The sequence below is a fragment of the Hetaerina americana genome, unplaced genomic scaffold (genome assembly GCF_022747635.1).
Source record: "Hetaerina americana unplaced genomic scaffold, ioHetAmer1.1.p SCAF_7, whole genome shotgun sequence".
Classification (NCBI taxonomy): Eukaryota; Metazoa; Arthropoda; class Insecta; order Odonata; family Calopterygidae; genus Hetaerina; species Hetaerina americana.
Window position 1 is genome coordinate 20749267 of NW_027287316.1, and position 25726 is coordinate 20774992.

The following is a 25726-nucleotide window of genomic DNA, read 5'->3' on the forward strand; positions in this document are numbered from 1 at the left end:
TTGAAACATTCATAAGTACACCACAGTTCAATAAATCATCAATATGCATTTGTATAATTTACAAATTTTTATGGAGAGAATTGGTGAAAATAATTTTTTACACTTTTTATGAATACTTATTTGCTTTCCATAAAAGCTTTTTGTAAATACTTATTTGCTTACCATCTAAAGTCATCTAATATGGCTGAACATATATAAGTTTTATTGAAGCAAAGAAGTAGCTCACTTCAGTAATTATGTGCCAATGAAAGTTAATATCTAGAGAAAGTCCAGTCAATGCAATAATCAAACATAGGATGATTGCAAAATGCTAAAAATTTGGTGAAATTAATGAAAAGAAAATGCTGATAAAAATCAATGGCATGGACTTCTTGTTTTTAGAAGTGGCAAATAACAATGATTTGGCACTCATTCTAACATAACTGAAACTTGGTAAAAAAAAAGTCTTGGAAGATTAAAATGAACTGCTTCCACTCACATTTTAGTGTCACCACAGCTAATCCTTGCTTCATAATTTCCGTGGAAGGAAAGTAAAATTGTATTATATTGTCTGATAAGTATGAAGTCTTTCAAAAACTACACATACACATGCGATTGGGTCCCAGATCGTCAAGCTTTATGCATTAACAGCAATTAATAGCTCAATTGTCTATCAACAAATAACAGTGCTTCTCACCTTGTGGTCCTCATGGTATCAAGTCCTAAATTGCTCCAATGAATGGAGAAATAGTCAAATTACCAATCATTTTGTACTACATCTACTATTGTTAGAATTTTTATGATGAAATGATGCTCTCAGCTATCAGTTAATGGTGAGAGAAATTGTGCTTAACCCAAATCAATTTCGCCGAGATAATCATTATAATATTGTATTTTGAATAATATCGCAGTTCCAATGAATATATGAAAATAGTTTTATCTATCACTTTGTCATAGATATACCATTTGAAAATCTCATGGTTTCAACATCTGCAGTTCTTTAAAACTTCAGGAATGACTATATTCATGATGTGATCAGGCTGTTGTTAAGTCAATGTATATAAAACAGTAAGACGGGAGAATTGAAGAGGTGCCATTTTCCATAGGATACCTCCAGGAATTTCATGATGGAATAGGGATGGAACTTTAAGAGGTTACTGTATGTACCTTTTTCTTTCAAGCTTGAACTTAAATGAAAAATAGCATATCTTTGTTTTAAAGGTGAAAGTATGACAATATGTTATAAATAATTCAGTACACGAGAAGGTACCTACTACAACAGTTACTTTTAATGATAAATGGCTTGTTGGTTTTTATTTACAATTAGCTATATTCTAGGGTTATCCATGAAATTATGAATTTTCACATACTCTAAATTTATTTTTAATTTTGTCAAATTTTTCATTAGCTGTTATTTCTTTGCCTCGCCCTTTTTTCTTCTGCAAAATGACCTTTGATATTACAGTTTGCATTTACATAGATAGGTAGGTCAACATATTCCATCATAAAGGATGAAAACCAAATGAAATGCATGCACTCATCAGTCTCTATTATATTCAATATTGCACTATGGGTATTTTTTTAAATGACTTACTTTGATGGCACCCTTAAGGGATCAGGCTTAAAACTCACACCTGGATTCTGGGGTGTTAATTGTAGAACACCATTGTCAATCTTAAGAGCTCCAGTTTTGTCAGCCAGGTCAATTTCCATCCGATGGAGTTCTTCTTCCATACGACAGTCCTGTTGCCATGCTTCTTGGCATCTTTGAGTTAAAATTGTTTTGATTGATTCAACCAGATCCAGCTCCTGTAATGTTTTGGTACAGGTAAATAAGTGTATGCTATGTGCCAAGTAATGAGAATAAGACTACTGTTAATTAGTAACAGCTATTGTGCTAAGGATAGTAGTACGTATTGATGCTATCCAATTGTTTATTGTTTATTTCACTATCCTGGAATAAGTTAAAGTGAAGGAATTCTTTCATTTCTAATAGACATGCTTAGAGGATCCTATTATTCCTACTACAAACATTTTCACCCACTGGTAATCATGTAGTAGGTAAGTAAATGTCATAGCTAATGAATTATTGTTAATGTGGTCTCTCAGGAGCTGTCTGATATCGAAAAGTGACTAGGTTATATATTCCTTTGAGGTAATCACATTCTAGAAAATTCTCTGTTTTTTGTTGGTTTACCTTATAATTTGTCCAAAATATAATAACATGATAAAGATGATTTGGTTTTGAGATTCCATAGGTTAGCTCATCTGCTTACATGTAAATATCTGTCATTGAAATTTTCACACCATTAGCCTCACAAAGCTGGCTATTTTGTTATGCATTCTATTATGGATATAGTTGGTGGTGGTTATGAGGGCAGTTGCCAAAGAAGCCTTTTATGTTTGAAAATGCTCTTTCCATCAATTTATTTAACTAAAATATGAAGGCTCTTAAACATTTCAACCATGGAGCTCATTTATATATTTCTTTAAAATCTTATATCAATATGAATTCACTTCTCCAAAAATCTATTTCTCCAATTTCATTTATTTTTTGTTGCGCATATAAACTTTGTATAGATACATGCATTCAAATATGAGGAGCAAAACATTGCAATTTCACTCTGCAAATTTTCACATTGATGATTAAAGAAAAAACACAAATAAAATGTAAGAATTAATCTTGGGAAAATGATTGTTGTGGTTGTTGCCTCAAATTACTGTTAACCTCAATCTGGTTTGCACCTGAGTTGTGATAAGTGCTGAGTATTGGCTCCATGATTTTTTTTTCTTTAATTTGCCCATACTTTAATTGGTAAAAGAGGGAGGATCTCTTGACAATCTAAAATAAAATTCCACCTTATGAGTGACTGACTTAATTTTGATGTGATCCCTATATTATAGATAGGAGGACCTATATGGCAGATTATGAATTCTGGACAATGCTTTTGGCAGGGGATATGAAGGCGCTAGGCATCTGGGGTATGTGTATTGTGAATATAACAATAATATAATAACGAGGCCTGCACGGGAACAATATATTACAACCGCCATTATTGCATTACATTACTTTTATTATTCTCATTCTTATTTTGGACATTAGGATAGTAATAAAATTTGAAAAGTATGGCTTATGAATGTACTATGAATATAACAAAAACTTTCGAGAGCTGTGATCTCTGCCACCATGGAGGTAATTCTCAATTTGGTCAATCTCTTCACACACAAGGCATAGCATGCATTGCAGAGTGCCATATTGGGTAACTTGTTGCTCGATGATTTCAAGATTTTTTCTTACATGCATTTGAACATTATTGCTTCCCTTTTTTTATACCCTTGTAACCTTATATTGTTACTCAGTCAATAAAATTTCAATTGGTATAAATTTTTATTTTCAGTAATAAACCAATTACACAAACTCGAGTGAATATTGAGCTTTTCCCATAATATTGAAAATATATGTCTAAACGGAGATTCCAATGGCATGAAATCCACTCAGCAAGATGATATAGCCATGGCTCATTTCTAAACATTACACATTTTTAAGTGAAACTGAAAATATAAAATTTATATTAAATAAGGATCAATACCTAAAAACAAAGTAACTGAAAAAAAAATATTACGGTAATGGATTAATAAAACCCTGGTGAAAATTAAAATAATGGTTTTTTGTTAGAAGAACCCTTCATTCTAGAGGGCTATTTAGAGGGGAGGAATCGTTGAATTTGGTGTGGAAATCAATATACTGATGAACTTATATGTACTACTGCCATAAAAAATTTCCTGTTAAGTTTGCAGCTCCATTCAGTGAAGATAAACCTATATGTCACTGTTTCATTCCTTGAGTGGTAAAGTGACAATGTACAGAAGTCAATTTTCATACCTGTAAATTCGTAAAGGAGAAAATTATATGCAAGGGATGGGGAGAAAATATTGAAGATTACTTTGTCACAGGAATAAGTCTTCAGTAAGGATAAATATACTGGAGGAATGTTTTATGCTTACAGTAATTGAGAATTTCCCCATGACCTCACAGAGGTCCATACACATGCATGATGAACTCACCTTTCGGAGCTCACGCTCTGAATCATCATGCACCAGTTCATAACCTCGCCGTCCATCACGCAGCAAGTTGCACTCTTGACTTATCCTCAGATTTGTGCCTAATGACTCATTATAAACCTCAACCATTGACTTTGTGTCTGCAAGCATTTTTTTCTCTATAATGGCCTTTCTTTTGGATTCCTCCAATACTTCTTTCCACTTTCTTACTAATGTAATCCTGCAAGTGAAAAACATAATGCTAGTCTCCAGATGGTTTACTCAGCTAATTATCCTAGAAAAACACAGTAATGAACTATGAGAGTGCTTTGAAAGTTTAGAGTAAAGTTAATGTCATACTAAGCATTGCAGTATTTGAAATACACAAGACAGGAAAGGAATAGAGGAACAGCTCCATTCATTGCGCTTACTCCAATTTCCTAGGAATATCTAGGACCCAAACAAATACACATTTTTAGTGAATGCAACGAATTTTGTAAGATGCTGTGATAGTTATTTTAATGTAGCCATCTGCTAATGTATATCAGAATGCTAGAAGTTCACAGAATAAAAAACCTTTGCCTAGGGTAGGATCCCGGTCAAGTTGAATGATTTGTACACTGTGGAATTCCTGCATTTAGCTGGTTAAAGTTGAGAGTGAATGCAGTCACCTGGATTAGAACTCAGACTCTCTATCTAATTACTATTCTCAGTAAGCTACTAAGACCCCAAGATTGCTTTATGTCCACATAATTAATAATTGCTTACTGGTTACTGTAGTTTTAAAATAGACTCAGAGACCAACCATACTTCCTAAAAATAGGTTAATTTTTCTACTTACTCTAATTTTGCCCTTGATTTTTCATGTTTAACTTCGCTTTTCTCTTCCCTGGAAACCTCATTGCCTTTTTTTATTTAATCATAGAGTCTCATCCCAGGGGCACATACCTCTCACACTGGTTTGGCCATTTGGCTGGCTAAAGCTGGATTTCTACAGCTCTAACTGGCATAAGCATTCCTCACCTACTTACATTCCGAACTCAAATCCCCATGCCTCCATTACCATTTTCTTGCATTTATGTTTAGTGAACGATTTCAGCAATATAGCCATACTCTGTCTTCCTCCTCTACCTGCCACTGCCCAACCTAATACTCAATCCTCATCAATTCCTTGATCTGTGTGTTATGAGTCATGTAAAGGTTTCCAGTAAATTGCATATCCCTCCAGTGTACTTCTATCTTCTGAAATAATATAATGGTGCCTGATAACTTGAATGCCTTCTAAAACTGCAATGACAAAATACATGGTTATTATTCAGTATCCTTTCTATCAGTGGTTTCATTACTTCTATGGTGCTGGGCCTTCTAAATCCCAACTGACCATCCCGTATGTTGCTACACACCCCCTTCTCCATCCTTTTGTTAATAATCCGAAGTAAAAGATCCCTTTGCTATGCGCTGAATCTAAATTATGGTATCATAATTCTCATGTAATGTTGATGCACCCTTTTTTGGGATGGGAGTTATTATTGATTGAATGAAATCTTCTGGCTGATATCTTCATTCATAAATGCAATAAGTGGGCCAATGAAAAATTCCTAACCCTTTCATCTACAACCTGAAGTAGTTGGTGTAGGGTGTGCCTATTCTCACAGCTTCATATATTTTCTTCCCTTGATTACCGAGGCTATTTCTCCACCATGAATGCCTGACCATATGTAAACCTCATTTATGTCTCTTTTACTTTGTCTATATTGAATATCTTTAGCATTTAGTTCTCTGGTACATTCTTCCTATCTTCCCTCTATTTCCCATGCTTTATTCATACATATCCTGTCATATTTCTAATGGCAAGTATGGATTTTCCTTTTTAGCTCTAAGTTCTTTCATCTTCCCATGTGGCTTTCTTATTTGTCTCTGCCCATATAGACTATTCATAGTTTATAGTATCTCCATATCAATCTTTGCATTTTTTATGTTTACCTATATTCCCTATGGTGATTGAATCAGGTGTCACTTATAATTAAGTTTTTAATCCTACCAAACTTGTTTATTCACTGTGATCATTCTTTATTCCTTTACCATACTCTCCAACTTCACTGCCATCTCTCCCTTCATTCCAATCTATCATAGCTACTTTTCATCCAGGATTGTGATAAAGTAATTCAATTTTATCACATTCACTCCCTACTTCTTCCTTCACATCACTACTTGCTGGCATGTTAACCTGAATGAAAATTAGGTTCATTGAATTTTCTTTTATTTCTACTAATATAATTCTATCTCTCACCTGCTCTAAAATGATATTTTTAACAGGTACATGGATCAAGTAGTAATATTAAATACAGTTGGGAGAAATGAGATAGCCATACGACAGGGTTATCAGCAGTCATTTTACAATAATAATTTATTGGCCAAATAGGTTCATTGATAAACAAACAAGGGGCAAGTCAAAAGGATTAATATATAAACAGTTACATACAATCACAAGATAGCTGAAAGAGGATAATATAACCAAATTACCTAGCACTTATGTACTATATCATGTACATATGTTCACACATAAGCTGGTAAAAACAAAGTCACCAAAGTAATCACAATAAATAAACATCACAGTCATATTCCTTAAATGCATACTTTGTCATGAAATGCATATTAGTGAGAGAGGCATGAGATGGTCAGGATAGTGGAGGTAGGAATGGAAACTAAACATTATTATTGTAACATTATTGCAAATGGGTTGCTAATTAAGTCAGACATGAGAATGATGCTTTAGTTCACTAGCCAGGCAGGGGATTTTAGTAGTTATTGAAGGTCTCAAATGATCAGTACTTTATATACATAGGACTGGTATGACCCCTAAGAAAATGAAAGCTTTAAGATTTAAAAAAAGAGAGAAGATTAATGTAAACTTCACATTTGGAGGGCATAAATTGTAGTGAGTGAATACTACATGCATTTAAGCAGTATTTTGGATGAAAAATGGAGTAGTAATGGGATATTAGAAGAATTGTACAGTGAAATTGGTATCTATCAAGAGGAGTAAATTTGTAATGGACTTTTAGCAATGACATGAATGAAAGGTTAGAAAAGACTTAGTAATGGTATGCAGCGTGATTTTTCCAAAATATAGTTTTCAAGATGGATGATAAAAAATTTTAGGTTATGAGAAGGGACAAAGAGAAGACAAAGGAGTGTCTAAAAGGGGTTAAGGAAATTGATGTAAATTTAATGAAGACTTAAACAGTTGCTGCAGTGGGATGTTAAGGCTGCAAGATACAGGAGAATTAATGCTAGGTAAAGAGGATAGGAGAGGATAAGAATAAGCATTTAAAATACCAAGGAGAGGATATGTATATAATTACTAAGAGGAGTTTAACAAGGAAAGTGTGAACAGTGAAAGTGTTTATGTTGTTTAGACATTTAAGTTGAAGACAACATGTGACAAGTTTCAGGGATGATCCAAAATCTACTTCTAATTCATCTTTTGAGGTGTCTAAGATGTCTTTTAAAGTAAGCTGTGTTAATTAATTTCTCTTCTGAACAACCATTCTTGGAAGTGAATGATTTTGTTTTATTTCTACATCCAGTAAATGATTTTTTCATGTTTATGTTTCCCATACAATTGAACCTATTAACTAATAAACATTAATAATAATGTTTGTTGGTTCCTATAAGACCTGTTTGTAACAAGTATGGAACACATCATATTTTGGTAAGCATGCATCAATAGCTATTAGATTATGGCTGGTCTCATGCATGATATATACATAATTGAAAACCATACTCAGATAATAATTTTTAGTTCAATAATATGACTAGAAGCCTTTAGATGATGGTAACTAGCAAAGAGATGTCATTTTCTCAGAGTATAACACCAGCTCCTAGAGCATTTGTATTTTTATTATATATTTTTGTTTTTAAGTGTGTATTTTTTTAACATAAGTATTAAGTGGTGATGATTGTGGAGAATTTATTCCAAAATATGGAATTTTACCTGTCTTGTAGGCGAACATCATTATGATACTTGTCCCACTGTGTTTGCAAATGCATTTCATTTCGTAAGCCAACAGCATCTTGGCGCATCCCCCATGATCCATCGCGTCTATCTGAAGCAGTCACCCAAAGGCAGTGGTTACGCTCCACCCACTCAGGCCTGGCTTGATGTAGGTCCACCACTTTCTTTGAACGTACCATAGACATTTTTGCCTTTGATTTCTGAAATTAAAAATTAATATGATAGTTAACATAGATGTATCATGCTTGATAAGTCTCTTTCCAATTGAATACTCTGAGTGCAACTAGTTAACCAATCATTCGACTGCTGGGAACATAATTTGTATTTAGTCTCCAGCCTTTACCATTTTAATATATGCCTGCAACATGGGAAAGCTTATATTTTTCGAGAGATAAACAAGACAAAAGTATGTAAGACTTATTGAATTATAGTGATCCAGAACAAATATGGTGGATTTCATATTAAATATTTTACCCATTAGTGAATAATTAGTCATATATAAGATTGCACCTAATATTTATGCAGAAATAGGCTCATTAATCAGGGATGGGAAGGATTACAAATGAATCATTGATATTTCACTAGAAATTTACATTAAATTTTAAGTGATTTCTCTGACCCCCATAATGAGCCTCCAATTGTATGTAAATTACTGGGTCCCAATAATGAAAGCAGGTGAGTATGGAATTAAGGTCAATTTGGGGTCTTTCCACAAATGTCACTTTGGGATCTTTCCACTCTGAGGCTTTTGAATGACTGATGTTGTATCAGTGCTTCTCTCTATTTCTCTAATTTCTCCCTATAAAAACTCATAGTGAATCATATAGTTTTTGTGGTCTTCCTGGTATGCAATTAATTAAAAAATAAGAGTACAAATGAATAAATTATATAAGGCTTATACCAATTTATATCATTTTTTCAACATTATGAGAGCATACTAGGACATAGTATTGTAGAATTATCAAACTTTACATTCCTATTTCAAAATTGTTGAATAAATATTCTATCAATTGGTTATTATTCATTTTATTAAAGTAATACTATATAAAAACAATAATTTTACAAAAATTACTCACTAATTACTTTCATTAATCTGGAATCATAGTATTCTGCAGATATGGTGTTTTCTGAAAATACTTTTCAGGTACATACTACGAAGGAAATACTTTTCTTTCTATAGCACTGTAACTTCGTTGCCAATTGCACAACCAAAAAAAAATATTGACCAGGAAATTCATGATGTAGTGTAGACTTGTCTGTCCCTATGTGTATCTTCTATTATGATATGATCAAAGAATGATTATTATTGTATCTACCATGAAATTACTATTCATGAATGGATAAAGGTAATATAAGATCATTATTCATTTCAATGAGGGATGATATAATGTTGCTATTATCAAACCGAAAATGTGGCTCTACAGTAATTTTATATAATTATTCTAATTAATCAGGAGAGACATTACATAGATATAATACAATTGTATTAGTTTGAATTATTGTATAACAACTTCTTTAATAGTTTATCAAGTTTAATTAAACAGGCAGAGTTTTAATTAAGACCTAGAGTCAACTAAATACAGGTACATGGTATTATTAATTTTAATAGAATAATAAGCCAAATTTTCAGGTGATATTGTAGTTTAATAAGAAAATAGTATTGCTTCTTTTACCTACCACTGTAAAGGATATCTTAGAAAGTTTTTTCAATTACCTTTTAATTGATTCACATTTTAAATTTGTTGGTACTATTATGTTAAATGCACTTCTAACAAATAGGGCATTAGCACTACATATAGTTATGTAAAAGAAAAAATATTCATTCCAGTACTTCATTGTTATTTTACTATATTTAAACATATGGATGTCAGAATATTTCTTTTTTGAAAAATATTGCTTTGGATGTTAAGAGTGTTTGGTCCCTAACTACTACAATTAAGCTTGTGTTAGATACCTCTTATTAGATTGATTCTATAGTGTCTTGATGAGATATACTTATATGCGAAAATTATAAAGAAAATTATATTACTTTTATGCATAAAAATAGTCTTTTGGAATGTTTAGTATGCTTTTCTTAGCTACTACTCTTATAAATATATTCCCAGTAATGTAGTACCTGGTTACCAATATTACATATCTATCATAATTAAATTAAAATGGTGGGTTACTCACAGGAGTACCTACCTTTGTCAGTGAAGTAAAATCAGCTGCAAAAGCAGGAGTCTGGTTTGTGTTCTTGAATTAATACATGAGGGAGGTTGCTATGACAACAACAGGCTTCACTCATAAAGTATTAGAATTGATTGGAATTCAGAAAATATTGATCTATATAATAATGTAATTAGATTTGATTCAACAATTGTTGTAATCTTGCTCAAAAATCAAAATGGATAGTATAACTATATATCAGTAGTAATCTGCTAAATCTTAGTACACCAGATGTGGTTCTCCTCCTTTCAAATTTTATTTTTATATCTGATATGAGTTGCTACTTATTATGTAAGATTAGGAATGCATGCAGTTCAATACTCATGGATAGAGGTATGATAACAATGACATTTGCCAAAGAAGGAAAATCAAAATTATTCTTCTGTGGCAGTCATTTGCAATCACTAACTTACATTAATTAAGCCATAGTAGCATAGAAGCAGCATATCTCCATAAAGCTAAAGAATCTACCATAAATGAATCAAAATAATACAAATATTATGGAAACATATAATTATAATCATCATGACAAAAACTATATATTTCCCCCTAGTTATGTGTGGTGGTTATTAGGTAGCTACTTATTTCAGGTGTGCTGAAAACATATCTGGGATGATTTGTTTGTTCAAGTAGTGGTGTTTTTCACCATTTGGATCAATGTATGTGAGTTAAGTAAAGCAGTTACAGGATAGATATAATTAATTTGATATAATAAATTTCTCACAGCTTGGTTCTCTCCTGTCATCTTGTTCACATGGCTAATGTATTTTTCTTATTTAATTTTTGATTAGATGATATTTCATGGAGGAAATGTCCTTTTGATAAGTTGATGCATTAGTTATGATAGTAGTTCATTTAAATATTGTTGCCATCATACCCATAAATGATAAATCATTTATTAAGTTAACAGATTTATATTTTTAACTGAATGAAATGGAAAGTTATAGCTCAATAAAATTAAATTCAGTGAAGTTAGAATTGCCTTTTAAGTAGGTGATTGTTAAGTTAGGCTAACAAATATTTTTTTGATTTTCAAGAAAAATCATTACAACAATTTTCCAATTGCTCCTCTCTAAATTAGTAAAAGTGTCTGTTTTATTGAAGCCGGATTTTTCTCATTTTCTCTCTTTTCACATTGGTACCAACCTTAAAGTAATCTTATGTGGATATCCTATGGGTCTGATGAATTAATTATGATTTTGCCAACATATTTGTTATTTTTCTAGTAAAATAAATATGCTAGATGAAAAAGTAGATGAAAAATAAATGAATTAGCTTTGTTAAGAGTTGTTGAAAAAATTAACTTATTAACTTAACCTATTAAGGTTTAACTCATTACCATCTAAGTTTGATTGCACTCTTATGACAATGTTAAATTCCAAAGATGATTTTTTTTCTGAAACAAAATGATAAAAAATAGACCCCATACATCATTTATTAACTCAAGGAAAACATTAGGGTCAAAATAAGAAATACTTCATGGATATTGAAAAGCCTTACATGAGAAATAAAAATATCAAATGATAGGAAATAAGCCAGGTTTGAATCATATTGTTTCCTAAATAGCATATTTTATTTTCTTTACATTAGTGGAACAAATTTCTATTAGCCCCTTTGGATGGTGTTTACAAAAAGTCCACACAATGTTGCCAGAAAAACTTAGGTAGATTAGAAAGGTGGATTTCTGATGCTTTTTATTCTGTCAGCGATATGCAGCCCAAACAAGTTTGATAGTCAGCTAGCTAGTTTTCTTAAATGGCTTATTTATTTAATACTCAGCAACCACTGGAATGAGGAAATCAGAATTTGTTTTATGATTACAAAATTTATGCCAACAAGCTTTGTGGATGGTCAGTTCAGTTTTTATTCAGACCTCACTTCAGTTGACTACTGGATATGGGCAATGTACAATGTGATTGGCAGGAGGAATGCCATGGGTACACCTACTTTGATGGCTCCAATTATCACATTGCAAAAATTTTATTGCAAATGATTCTAAAGTTTCATGTGAAAAAATATTTCAATTTCAGAATTTGGCCATATTTTCTAAGAATTACTAATTATATTCATGTAACCAATTCTTATTCACTAACATAAGAGAAGGTTTAGGGGATCAACTCTCACGGTTTCCACAGAGGGAGCTTTTTTTCAATTTTAAAAATTCATTTTCCTGCTTTTTTTGTCAGAACAGAGCAAAACATTTGGTTACGGATCAGAGACTCTGAGGTTCAAACCTGGATTATACCTCAGGAAATGCCAATTTATCCAATCATGTACATGCATATGATTTGCTTGGAATATACATGGCAGCTCTGGGAAAGGCAGCCCTGACACACTAAAGACATAACCCTGATAACCACCCTTAGGTCTTACCACTGTTCGAGGTGGTGGTTAGTGGTCTCTTGCCTTCATAAATCGGCCTATGACCATGGAAATGTGTAAGTTTGATGTAGTTTCTTCAATTTTTTTACAACTAAGCTGTTACTTTGAGTCTCTCCAGTTGGAAAACCTGCTCCGGAACCGGCCTCAACTCTAGGATGTCGGAGTTTCCTCTGTGGATATCATGAGGAATGCCATGTGATTTTGGACGAGAAAATAGTTGTTCTACATCGTGAGTTATAAATCCCAGATAAAAACGTTCCTTAGCCTCAGCATGGAGGAGAATAGTTCACGGTAATCTAACTTCTATTGTCTCGCAGATCCATAATTTCGCCTGCAACCCCGTGAGCGGCGGATTCCGCGCCGACACGTATGGAAAACCAGGGCCGCGTGCTCACTTGCGTGCTCATTGCCTGTCCTTTAGGGGAAGCGGCTGTTGAACACCTCTTCCATCGCCGAGGGAGAGATGTGAAAAAAAATATTATTTTCCTTGCTTTCTAGGTCGACCGCTCCTCCAGAGATGTCGCGCGAGCGGGGCCACGGAGCTTTGGAGCAAGTCCACGGTGAGTCCGCTCATCGGCGGGGCGGTCACGCCCACGCCAATCCGGCATGCGCAGAAGCCGCTGCGCAACCAGACGTCTCGAGAGGAGGAGGAGAGAGAGCGCGCGAGGGAGTGCGCTTCTGTGTATGTGTGTGTGTGGCAGTGAGGGAGAGAGAGAGAAAGAGAGGGATATATATATATATATATATAGAGAGAGGGAGAGCGGTGGAGGAGGGGGAGTGACTGGCGAGAGAGGGGAAGGGAGGGGAAAAAAAGAAAACAGCGACCGGGAGGGAGGGAGAGCCTGACCGAGCTCTCGTCTCGATCACAGGTCGTGAAGTTGGAGACGAAGGTGGGACGTTGGGAAGTGTTATGGTTCCGCTGCCGTCTTGTGTGTGTCTCGCCGACGAGTGAAGACGGGGCCCGTTGCGCGAGTTTTCGTCCGCAAGGTTTTGCACGCGTGTTATATCAGTTTGGTTCTTTTTTTTTTGTTTTCGTCGCCCACCAAAGTCCCCTCCCCCTTCCGCGCGCCTCCCAAAGGCCCTCGTTGTTCTCCCGCCCCCTTCTTCCCCCCCTTGTTACCCTCCCCGTCTCGTGTGTAAGCCACCCGGTGAACGTGCTCCGGCAAGTGAGGAGCTCCCGAGTTATAATACTACTACTACGCCTGCCACTACTACGACCACTTCACTACTACTACTACTATTACTACGCTTGCCCCTCGTGTCTTCCGTTGACTGCTCTCGCCTTTGGATACGAGTGCCACTGCCGCTCGCTGTCTCCTCTGTCGTCTGCCGGTGCTTCGCCGGAGCAGAAGCCCGGTTCCCCCGCCTCCTCCTCGCGCCGTGGGCCTTGCGGCGACGAGATCACCGTCGAGACTTCTTTATCTGGTGAGCGCAGAGAGCAAGAATTATCTTTCTTTATTTTCTGTTCGGATTTCTCACGCATGTAATCCTCGTATCTTCCCCTTTCGTTTCCGCGCCTCGACGTCAAAGCAGTGGATACACACACCCCAAACACGCCGGTCCTTTCTCTCGCCCCCCCCCTCGTAACCTTTCGGCGAGGAATGCGTTTGGGTAACCGGGGTAACGGGATGAGCGGAGAGTCTGTCGCCTTTGTTCATTTCGCTGCGGCGCGGGCTTTTTTTTACGCGCGCGCACGGTACAGTGTTTCGAGTGCCTGCTTTCCCCCAACGACCACCGATTCGACGTAAATTTCGCCGTGCGCCGACGATCATATGGGTGTTCCCCCCGCCACGAGACTGCTTTATTTACATCCGCCACGCTCGGGTCCTCCTGCGGCGAAATGCCGAGCCATCCGGTCGGAGAGAGAGGAGGGTGGGGGGTGCGGTGCGATAGGGTGAAGGAAGAGGGAGGGGGGCTGCTGCGAAAGAGGTGTAACCCATGTGTCGTCTTTTGTTTTCATGTGCGTAATTTGGTCATGTGTGTGTGTTTTTTTTTGGGCTGGGCGTGGAAATGGCACCGTTGGTGACTGCACAAACACTAATAACGGAGAAGTCCACGCGTAAATATCTGCAGCGATGTTTGGGGGCGTCCTCGTGTGAATAGGAGGGAGCCAAACGAGAGCTCCTTCTCTCACTGGGTGCATTGTGATACGTATTTGTCGAAGAAAATAATGAGCAAAGGATGATTTTGAAGTCTCTTGGGTATAGTCCGCGAGGGGCAAAGTTGTCTCTTGATTCCCATTAAAGTTCACCGCAGAGACATTCGTCTCGAACTAGATTGTAAGCTTTACGTCGGAGGTACACCTTTGATGGGTCATAAATATTATGCCAATTCATCCGTGTGTCTTATTTATGGGTTTAGCTCTCGGTAACCGAGCTCAAGTGGTTGGATTCAAACCAGATGGTTGTATCGCCAAGAGCACCGTGGCGTTAACGACATTGGTTGCGAAAGCGCGTCGTTTGGAAAGTGAAAAGCCGAAAGGAAGCAGATTTCGGGCGATTTTTCCGGCATTTTATTTTCCAACTTCCCTTCGACGTGAATAATCACGGGTTTTAGGAACGGCAAACAGTAGCCTTCGTCTGTGTGACCTCAGCGTGCCTTTCAAGCACGACTTTATAACCCGTTTGGTCCTTTGTTCCTCTTTGTTTTGCGGCCGTTATCGCTGGTTGCAGATTCTGCACGTTTCCTGCCTAGTTCAGCGCGGAACCGGCGGTTCCCGGAACATGCGTTCTTCGGATGAAATTTACTCAGCTGCTACGCATAGAATTCTTGGAAAAGGCGTTCTCGTAAACTTTCCCCGTGACGGGACGAAATCAGCTGTTCGGAGTGAGGGGCTTGAATTGGATATTTTGCCTAACTTCACTGTGGGAAAAATCATTATATGGGAGCGGATTTTGAAGTTAAATGTAATTGATAAATGTGGTGACGTGAGTTGTGTCTCAGTGAACGTGATACCCGACCGGCTTGCTTCTTGGAGAATCTATTTCTCGAGGAGAAATAGAAATTATAATATGTTCTTTGCCACGTTGAATGTCGTGTGTACGAGAGTAAGTAGCTATTAGGGTTGTCGGAAGAACTTCCTAGGACATTCGATTTGCTTTTTTTTTTTAAATCTATGGATGCGTACCTTTCATGACGGTTCAAGCGGTGGAATAAGTGCACAATTGCACAAATGAATTCATTCCCCCAGTCGTGGCTCATTGATTGAAGCATTGCAACCTACGTTTTCTTTTTATGTCTCACTTTATTTTGCGAGCCCACTCGATTGAGAATTTTCTTCCGCAAGATTTTTTTCATCACCAGTTATGAACTGCCCCATGCAGTTGACACTTGTCCCCGCTTCTTGCCCTTCGATTTGGATCTTATTTCCTCACGGAACACGTAATTTTTGCATTTTGGACCGAGTGCATTAAAGATAAACTTCACGTGCTGAATTTTCAAGCTTTAATTTACGAAATAAAGTTTTAACGACACCTTCATTTTTGGCGTGATTTTTTTAATGCGATAACAAAGAAACAAGCGCACAAACAAAAACAGCTAGTTGAAAATTTTATTTTGATGATCGCCGACTCCTAAGAATATCCCGCTGACACCTTCGTGATTTATTTGTGCCATTTGTGTTGGGGTAACAGAATGTGTATGCCAAGACTTGAGTTCAGGGCAAAATTAGTCTTTTCTTGCTGATGTGAAATCTTGTCTTTTGGAATATTTCAGCATCGTAGGAGCACAATTATCACGTCAAAACAATGAGAGAGGGTCATTTATTAATGGCTATATGTTCGTATGATTATGGTATTAATGTATTCAAGGACTGCGTCCGGGTGGTTATTTCGGTGAAAATACAAAATCTTACACAGTTAATTACTTCTAAGGTCCATGCAATGAATTGACCATCGATGTTGGATTCTGGCGTTACTCAACTCGTCTCTTGTATTGACAATTTCATACACTGTTTATTCTGAAAATTCTTGAAAGTGTCATCATTATTATCATCTTATATTGAGTAACGATACATTTTTCGAACGATTTGGTGGGGCAAAACCTCGTCAGGGCTTCACTTAGCGAAAAGAGCAAGATTGACTGAGCACGCGTCGGGACAACATGGGTTAGTTTGGAATGCAATAAATAAATAAATAAATATATATATATATATATATAATATAGCATTCCTATTGCATTATATATATATATATATAAATATATATATATATATATATATATATATATATATATATATATATATATATATATATATATATATATATATATATATATAAAGAAAAAGGCTAAGCTAAACATTAAAATAGGAGGGCAAAAACTGGAGCAGGTAGAACAGTTTACGTATCTCGGTAGTGTTTTGGACCAACGCGGTCAAAGTAGTAGGGACGTAAGGAGAAGAATGGCGCTAGGCAAAGAGGTTTTCACAAGGAGTAGGGAGTTGATGACAGGGACGTTGAGTGAGGATGTTAAGAAAAGACTCGTAAAAACTTTGATATGGAGCGTAGCTATGTACGGTGCGGAAACGTGGTCATTGAAGCAGGAGGATAGACGTAGACTGGAGGCTTTTGAAATGTGGGTGTGGAGAAGAATGGAGAAGGTGAAATGGACAGAGAAGAAAACAAATGAGGAAGTACTTGGTATGGTGGGCGAAGAGAGGGGTTTGTTGGGAGAAATACTATGGAGGCAGGAAAAGTGGATGAAGGGGGTATTGACCGGCAGTGGGATGTTGAAGACTGTAATTGAGGGGAGAATGTTGGGCAAACGAGGAAAGGGAAAGAACAGGATAGGGATGTTGGACGGGATGAAGGGAGGAAGAAAGTACTCAGAGCTGAAGAGGGACCTGATGTAGAGGAGGATGTAGTATTTTGCTAGGGGTCACAAATTATTTAATTAGTAATTATGTCCATCGAAAAACCTACCTTAACCGGTAGATTAACTGATAATAATATATAAACGGCCGGGGCCTTAACAACACCCGCAATGCTCCCTTGCGAAAAATTGTGTACATGTACGATATTGCTGCCGATGATGACGTCTTATCGTAACTTTTTGTCATTACTTTTCAATGTATATCTGTATTAGGAGCTTTGGCCATTCGATTTGTTTCTTCGGTAGGTGTATCGATTTGCCACTTTTTCCTCCCTCTCTGTTAAATCTGTGTTGACTGCATGGGTGTACAATATTAATGAACAGCGATGAAGTGCACAAGTCAAAGGCTTCCTCGGCATAGTGGGCGCACGTAAGAGGTTTCGGGTCCTCCACCGACTAGCTTGGCAGAGCGCGCGACCTCTTGGATGCTAATTCTGACATTTTATTGCAGGTGAATAATATAGCTTAATTTATTTATGTACATATTTACTTCGCCTTATGGAAGAAGGCGGGAGTCAAGGGTGGAAACGTCGGGCGTTCCAGCAAGCGATCCGGTGTAAGACCCTAGACATGTCTTCGTGCAATGTTGACGGTATACTAACTTTTTCTTCACCTCCCTTGATATTTTCTTGACGTCAACGGTTTATTTCCACTGAGTGAAATTAAAAAAAGAGAGAGTTGGAAGAATAGCAGATGTCCAGTCTACGTCTCTTTCACTTCCTAATTATCTTCTTTTGTTTTGGACCGATTTTACCTACGGTTTCCTGGGTCCACTTGGTGTTTTACTTCACAGTAAATTGGTGATTCCTTTTAATCTTGGTTCCCCTTTTTCCAAAAACATTAGTTCACTAATAAAGAATTTTCCATGCACGCTAAGTACAGTATGCTTTAGATTTTAAGATACAAACATCATGCTTAGTCTTTAAAAATGTTCCGAATACGTCTCTTTGCCAATTTGTGTACCAAAATATGACAAATACACTAATACAATGGGTTACAGTGGTTACTGAGTGGAATGTGGTAAATACCGCATTATCGTCGCACTTATTCGCAATGGGTGTCCGTATATTCGCCGCATATTCGACTCTCATGTACTGGCTTGGCGGCTTCACGTAGTACTCTGGCTGTGGGAGCATCGCACTCTAATTCATGTCACTTGTTTGCTCAGGCGACAGTCACCCGCGAAGGATACTCGAGTTGCAATGTTTTCCCAAGGAGAGAGAGTCCATCTCACTGAAACCCTAGGGTGGAGTGACTCACGGCGGGAGGAAGAAAGCCATCCGAGGGTTGGGTCAATCAGCGGGGGGATGCGGAATAAACATATATATTCATCAGCCCCTTCCTTCTCACTCCATCAGGGGGATCGTAAAGCACGCGCTAACAAGACATACGCTTAATGATGCTTTCTCGTCTTGGAGGAGGTGGAGGAGCGGTCCAGGGGTCGGCTAATGGTGTGGGGGAGGGGAATGGCGGGTGGGCGGTGCTATGAAGAGGGGGAGGGGGGCTAGGGATGGGGGAGGAGGTCGAGATTGAAAGGCACGCAGTTAGTCGATTGGATCAGGAATCGGTCCGGGTGGGCAGGGTCGTCTCTCATGTCTCTCGCTCGAGTCCATCGGCGTTGGGCTGATTCACTTCCGGAATTTCGCCAAGATATCACCCGATCGTCTGTTGTTCTCCGCCGACGCCCCGCGAGAGGATACCCGAGGTGGGGAAGGGGATGGAAGGAAGGATGTTCGCAGGTTTTGAATCTGCGGTCGAGCGGGATTGGTTTGAAGCAGTGAAACACCTGGGTTCCGTTTCTCGAGATAATCAGCCATCTGGGAATGGTTATGATTAAGATATCCGGCAATCCAAACTTAATACAATGTGAAACGTGTAAATTGTCGGGGTGTTGGGACAAATTCGCTGTCAGAAAGCTCTCTGTGTGGTCGAAACCGTCATAGCTAGTATTTTAATTGACCTGTCGCTTCGTGTTACGGGCCCCTGTGTTTGGGTGCACCAACCTCTGTTTCAAGTCGAATTCCTAATATTTATTTTCAATTCCAAACTAATTTCCTTGTTGTCGGAGATGTTTATTGCGATTTGTTAAACAAGAAATGATCGAAGTTTGGAGAGACTGTTATTTAATATCCTTATAGGCTAGTTCATATTAATAAAATAAGCTTTGGACCGTTAGCGAAAACTATTGGTACGGAAGAATCTTTTTTGTCCAATTATTTCTCTCCTTGGCTTCCTAAGAATTCCCACCATCTTTTATGCCGTCCCTAATTCCTACTCTCATCGTCCCTTTTCCTCAACCTTCTCTTCTGTCAAAGCCTTAAACAAGCTGCCTCTCTGGTGATGCCGAAGGAAAATCACTCGTATGCCTAACTAGAGGTCGCGAGTTCCATTCCCTCTTAGGTAGGGTATCCTTTGCGTTGAGCGTAGTTTATCTTTGTCCTTGCATTATTTTTTACTGTATTTCTTAAAAAATGCTGTGTGAAAGGCCAACTTGGCTGGTTTTGCTTGATTTTTGAATAAATGAAAAACATCTCTTTCATCAAATTTTTTGCCTTTTCGGAAATTCTCCCAAAACTTTCTACCCGGATCAGGAGAGTTCCTATCCTTAATGGCGTTGTATGACTGATTTCCATATTATCATTTCCTCTTGTGTCCTCGTCCATTTCTCCTTTGGTGAGTGAAACAGCTCCGGAACACCATCTCCTGACCAAAGAATCGGGTTACTTGGTTGCTTAAACCTCTCGCAGGTTTTAGTGTCATTCACGTTTCCTCGGTGGCTCATGTGGTTAAGGCTCGGCAAGTCGAAAGATCCGTGGTTCTGGTCCCGGTTAAGGATATATTTTTGCGCTTGTGACTTGCTCGATTCCGCCTTCCCCACCTCTCCTGTATTTGTCTTTTATATGTGTTCCTATCCCTTTTCCTTATATCCATGTGAATGAATACTTGTTCGTCATTTGGCGGATTTTCGTGATTGAATATATATATTTTGTATAATATATCAAGGAAAGAATAGTTTCCGAAGAGAGCATGGAGGGATAATATGACCTTTCGGCTCAAGTTGCATTAGTAGTTCAGTTCGAAGAAAATCAGCAGTTAGATAAAACGACATGATCTCGTGTCCTTCACTAACGTGAGTGGTACAATAATGGAAAATATTTCTTCAATCTATGAAATTATCAATCCTATTTATTTTGAGTTGTTTAGTAGTTTTCTTTTTCTATGCATATATTGGTGAATTGGTGGATTGGTGATTGGAGTAGTGTTTTTTTTACAATTTGCCTTTCATTCGCACATTTTTGCCCCACTTTCCTAGTTTATATAGGTGGAAATGTCCTCTTGTTTGACGCACGGAATAACCAATGATCATTTATGCTCTAATGGCCCCTCCTGAGTATGTTTCAGTTCATGCCGTATTTAGTTAAATCTTGGGCATTCAGTATCAATGTCATGAATGTAATTTTCCACCGAACGATGTTCCCTACATGGTACGTTGACGAATTATTTGCTCATCATCTGTTAAAATACAACCTGCACACAGTTAATGCCATACTTTGAATCATAACGCGGCGTTGAGTCCATAGGCTCAACACGAAATGACGTATGTGTGAATGATACAATTTAGTCCGTGTTTCTATGTATATATATATATTTATATCTGGTTCCCTCAATCTTTCTTTGAGCGGAATGGAATAAAGTGCGGGCGTTCGCGCACGTGATGCGCACCTAATTCCTTTCGCCTCGCCAATCCGACGGCGTACCCCTAACCACAAATTTAGCGATTCCGCGGAAGAACTCGGGGAGACGAGGATCGCTCCAGCGAATTTCATGAATCCGTTCGCGTGTCTCCTTTTTGGCGGAGTTGGGTCGGTTGGAAGAGCGAAAAGCGAAAGGATGGTGGATGGGGTGACGGAGAGATCCTTTCTGGTTTGATTCGTCATAGGTTTTCGTCTCCTCACACATCCTCGCTCTCCAATTCCCCCAGCCACACCCTTCCCTCCTTCCTCTCACTCTCTCCATCTCCCGAATTTCCTTGGGCGTCCGTGCCAACTTCTCCTTTCTGTCTCTCCTTCCCCTTACCTTGTATTCTTCCCCGTTTCATTCAATTTTTCTGAGGGCCTCTATTTTCGTTTCCGAGTGGGAAGGGTTTCGGTAGGGAAGCGAAGCAGCCCGCCAAGAGCATCTCACGTGCTTTCTTTTCATATTCACGTCTGCCCAACACGTAAGAGCGATAGGGACTTATCTTTGACGAGGTTTCGCTGCGGAGCGTGTTTTGTATACCTTTGTTGTTATTACGTGGAAATCTTTCTTACACTCGAATAACATAAAATTCTGCAACATGTGAACACTTTCGATCTAGTTTTCTCCAATAATATCATTGGTCTATGGAAAACCTTCATCGTGATACGATTGTGCAAATTGAAACATTTTTCAAGTGGGCAAAAAAAAACGAAAGGGTATTTTTATTTTATCATTATATACTACGAGTCAATTAATATTGTCGATATTAGACTAAGACTATGATTTTCTCTTCATTCGCTGTCATGCTTATAGATTGTGATGGAGACGAAATACTCTCTTTCTCGTAGTTCTCAAAATAGTAGTGTTGGGACAGCAACCGCGTCCAAACTTTCCGTGCTAAATATTCAGATATCGGTCGTAACTATGCTATATCATCATGCTTATAGATTGTGATGGAGACAAAACTCGTCACACACAGTTCTAATCCTTCCTAAAATTTAATCTTGTTTAAGATTTATTACGAAAGTACTTTAAAAAAAATCACGCGTTCAACGTACTTGTGATAAAGCGATGAGCGGGGAATGGATTCGCGCATGGCTCTTTAGCGCCGGTTCCCTTGCCCAGGCTCAAGGCCTCTCCGACCCTGGGGCATGTCTCGTAACCTTGGACAGAGGTTTCCATCCCTGAGGATCGAAGCCTAGGCATTGTGAATGCTAGGCAGCGACATTGACCATCTCCCCACCTCGCGGACGATTCTGGAACTTCTGTATTTGTTCCCATGCAAGATAGTCAATACTCCGTGCAGGGGACCCACTTGCCTGCGTGCCTCGCTCTTTATTTCATCGCCTTACGCGTATTTCTCCTTGGAAGGGCATCGAAATTTAATTGCCCATTTCTGGTGAAAATCCTGCAGAGCATTTTTCTACTATAGATGGAGAGCTTAAGAATTGCAATAAATTAACTTTTTGAGAAAAATCTTTGGTCACAACAATTGGAAGGCATTTGGAGGAGTTGCTTCATTCTTGGATCCAAGGTGAAACAGGTAGAATTAATCCAGATTTTGAGTGAATGTGGAATCATACCAACGCGTCTCGAGGACAGTTTACTGCCATTTTTATGAACAGTGTAAATTGTTAAATTTCTGGAACACAAAGAAAAATAAATCGCTTAGACCTGATTGATTATATATTGGATTGAAACAGATTACGGATAATTAGAAATTGCCATTTCTTGCATAAATATATTAATGGTGAGCAGGAAAGACGCCAGCAGGACATATAAGATATAGTGACCTTCGTACATTCCTATTCCTAATTGTTTCAATTCGCATTAACGTGTGACATTGTTAAAACAAATTTAGAAGTCAAAAGGAATTCATTGGCGAAAATTTCGCAAAATTAATTTTGTCAAACTGAAACTACATTTCCGGAAATGGTTATCAAATTAAATGAAAAATTATTTCGTCAGTATGTTAAAGACATCTAGCTTGGGTTCCTTTTCGATCTCTATCACTTCAACGTAAGTCGTGGAATCGAAAATGTCTCCTCTCCTTCAAAGCGTTTGTTGTTACGTTAGATTATTTAATTCACAATAATTCGAATGACTCCCTAGAAATGCGTCTGTATGTATAGATGTAATTAGCTCTGCATTTACCTCACATTTCATAACACTTTCCCAAGGTTAAAATTTGTGCAGTAATAAACGTGGCGACAAAATCCGTTTTATTCACAGTTGCATCAACTTAACTGATGGTTCCCCTTTAATATCGCATAATATTCAATCGGATGCCGTTGGACTAGTAGTGCTTGATTTTAATTAAATAATAATAGCGACGAGTATGCTCTCGCTTACACGGAAATAACCTTTAGGCATTAACTGTTTAAATTCGTTTTCCCACAAATATAAACTCGGAAATTATTAATGGAAATATTAGGTTCAGTTGATTTGCTGAAATTTCTTTTCGCAAACGAAAGTGAACATTAATCGTGAAAGAGAGAACATAGAAGTTCAGGCAAGGTATGTCTTCCGGTGGTGTTGGCTAATACCTATGCTATTAGGAATGCTAGGAGATCAAGATATATATGAATGGGAAGTAACTGTTTGACAGCACATGATTACTATTGTATTCTATCCCTTAAGGTAGGTTTTGGATGAACAATGACTGAACCGCGATAAGTTTTTTTTGTTATGCACAACCTGATATCCGAGACTACAGTAAACCTTTCTTCAATTCTGCATACTATCTACCTCCCTTCATTCTTGTCAACATCCTTATTCCTTCCCCTGCCGCGCTTGCCCAACGTCCTCCTCTAGTATAGCATATTTTTAAACATCCCATCGCCAATCATAATCCACTGCAACCATTTTTCCTGCCATCTTTCGATTTCTACGAGTAATCTCCTCTCCTCCCCCCCAAGCTTAGCCCTTTCTCGTTTGTTTAAATACTAATGGACTGCTTATTTTCACAATAAATTATTGTACTTGATATAGCGAAGTATTTGTTTGGCATTCTCTTTTCATGGAAAGTAATTTTGGGAATAGTTTTGCATAATGTGCCTCGTGTTTGATCTGTCGGAAGCAATTAAAATTAAGAAATTAATTAAAAGTCGGACAATTAGAGCAACTGTTTCTTTTTCAAGCTGTAACTTTGATATTCATAACCGAAATGATTTATTAATAAAACCATAAACACAGTAATCAACCCGAAGGTCGGTTCGGTAGGTGATGGCAGAGTTCACCCAGTACTAAGCCCGACGGCGTGTGAGTATCACACATCATGGTAGGGGGGGCAGTTCCTTTCTCTGTGCCAATTATTGTTTCCCAGGAATATCTGGTGCCCGAAAAATCACATAGCTTGAGTGGAGCTGCAGGTGCCCAGAGAAGCCTGCCCGGGAATCGAACCCGGCGCCCTCCAGTGAGTAGTCCAACGGTATACCCCCTGGACTACCGCGTAATACTTAATCGTTATTCCCATCAGGGGTCGGTAATCCCACGCAGAATTGATCCAAGTAGAGTCCTAGATAGGACTTTTCCGTTTTTCCAGTTGAGGCTCTTGATCGACCTTTCACTTTCGAAAATGAAAATTTTCGTATTCCGTTCGTAAGTTTTCCCTATCTCTCTTGATGTCCGAATCCCTTTAAAACTTCAAACCCATTAAGGAGCGTGGGCACAGTTCATCTTGGTCGTCCAAACTTGACGTTTCCATGCGCAAGGGGAAGTAAATAAGTTTTTCATACATCTGCGCGATGCATGTGGGAAGCCGGACCTTCGTCCTGACTTTCAAATTCATTTTATTCTTATGCCTCTCTTATATTTTTTCGATTTCTGCAGAACATTCATACTCTCTCTCTCTCCAGGCAGATTGTAGATTACGATAATTGTACTCATTAATATCCTTAGTGTAAAGCTTTAGTTTCAATTGAAAACAATAATTTTCAAAGCTCGTTGGGGAATTCATTCAGCTTTATTTGTGGATTAGAAAACCTATGGCCCCCGAAATTAAGTTTTCTTTAGGTTCTGTTGCCGTTTGCCTAATTATGCACGCCCATCTATCTATGATTCCATAATTTTCAACCTTGAATCGGTAGAAGAAATCAATCTTAGGATATTTTTTCAAATACCTATTTTGGTTTTATAGGCTGGTACGCGTTTGTGTTTATATCTCATAGTTTCCATGTGACCACCAAAGGAATTGTGTGGGGGATTGGGATGGTGCGGTGGCTAACTTACAGGCTTCCCACCGAGAGGGCCCGGGTTCAAATCCTGGAGGCAAATATTTTTCAGTGGTATCCTGATCCCTACTTCATGTGCTTTGTGGAGAGCACAGAGAGTGAGTACGTCGTCCGTCGGAGGGGACGTTAAACTGCGGACCCCTTGGCGCCTTTCGACTAGAGTAGGCTGATGCCGACGCCGGGTTTCTCTCCACCCTTCCTTTCCCATCCATCCCTAATGGCGATAATGACCTTACCTTTCAGTGCGCAGACGAACCAA

General features: G+C 38.0%; 2 protein-coding genes across 2 annotated transcripts in view; one reads left to right on the forward strand and one right to left on the reverse strand.

The window, feature by feature from the left end:
• LOC139696563 (tektin-B1) overlaps nt 1-25726 on the reverse strand; it is an 88918-nt gene that overhangs the window by 37493 nt on the left and 25699 nt on the right. The window contains exons 2-4 of the mRNA XM_071595367.1: nt 8018-8238; nt 4045-4261; nt 1574-1788 (exon numbers count right to left, since the gene is read on the reverse strand). Coding sequence (XP_071451468.1) covers nt 1574-1788; nt 4045-4261; nt 8018-8238 — 653 coding nt within the window. The remainder of the gene's footprint in view (nt 1-1573; nt 1789-4044; nt 4262-8017; nt 8239-25726) is intronic.
• Nucleotides 13803-25726, forward strand: part of LOC139696564 (uncharacterized protein DDB_G0290587-like) — a 496865-nt gene continuing 484941 nt past the window's right edge. The window contains exon 1 of the mRNA XM_071595368.1: nt 13803-14053. The gene's annotated coding sequence lies outside the window, so the exon portion shown is untranslated. The remainder of the gene's footprint in view (nt 14054-25726) is intronic.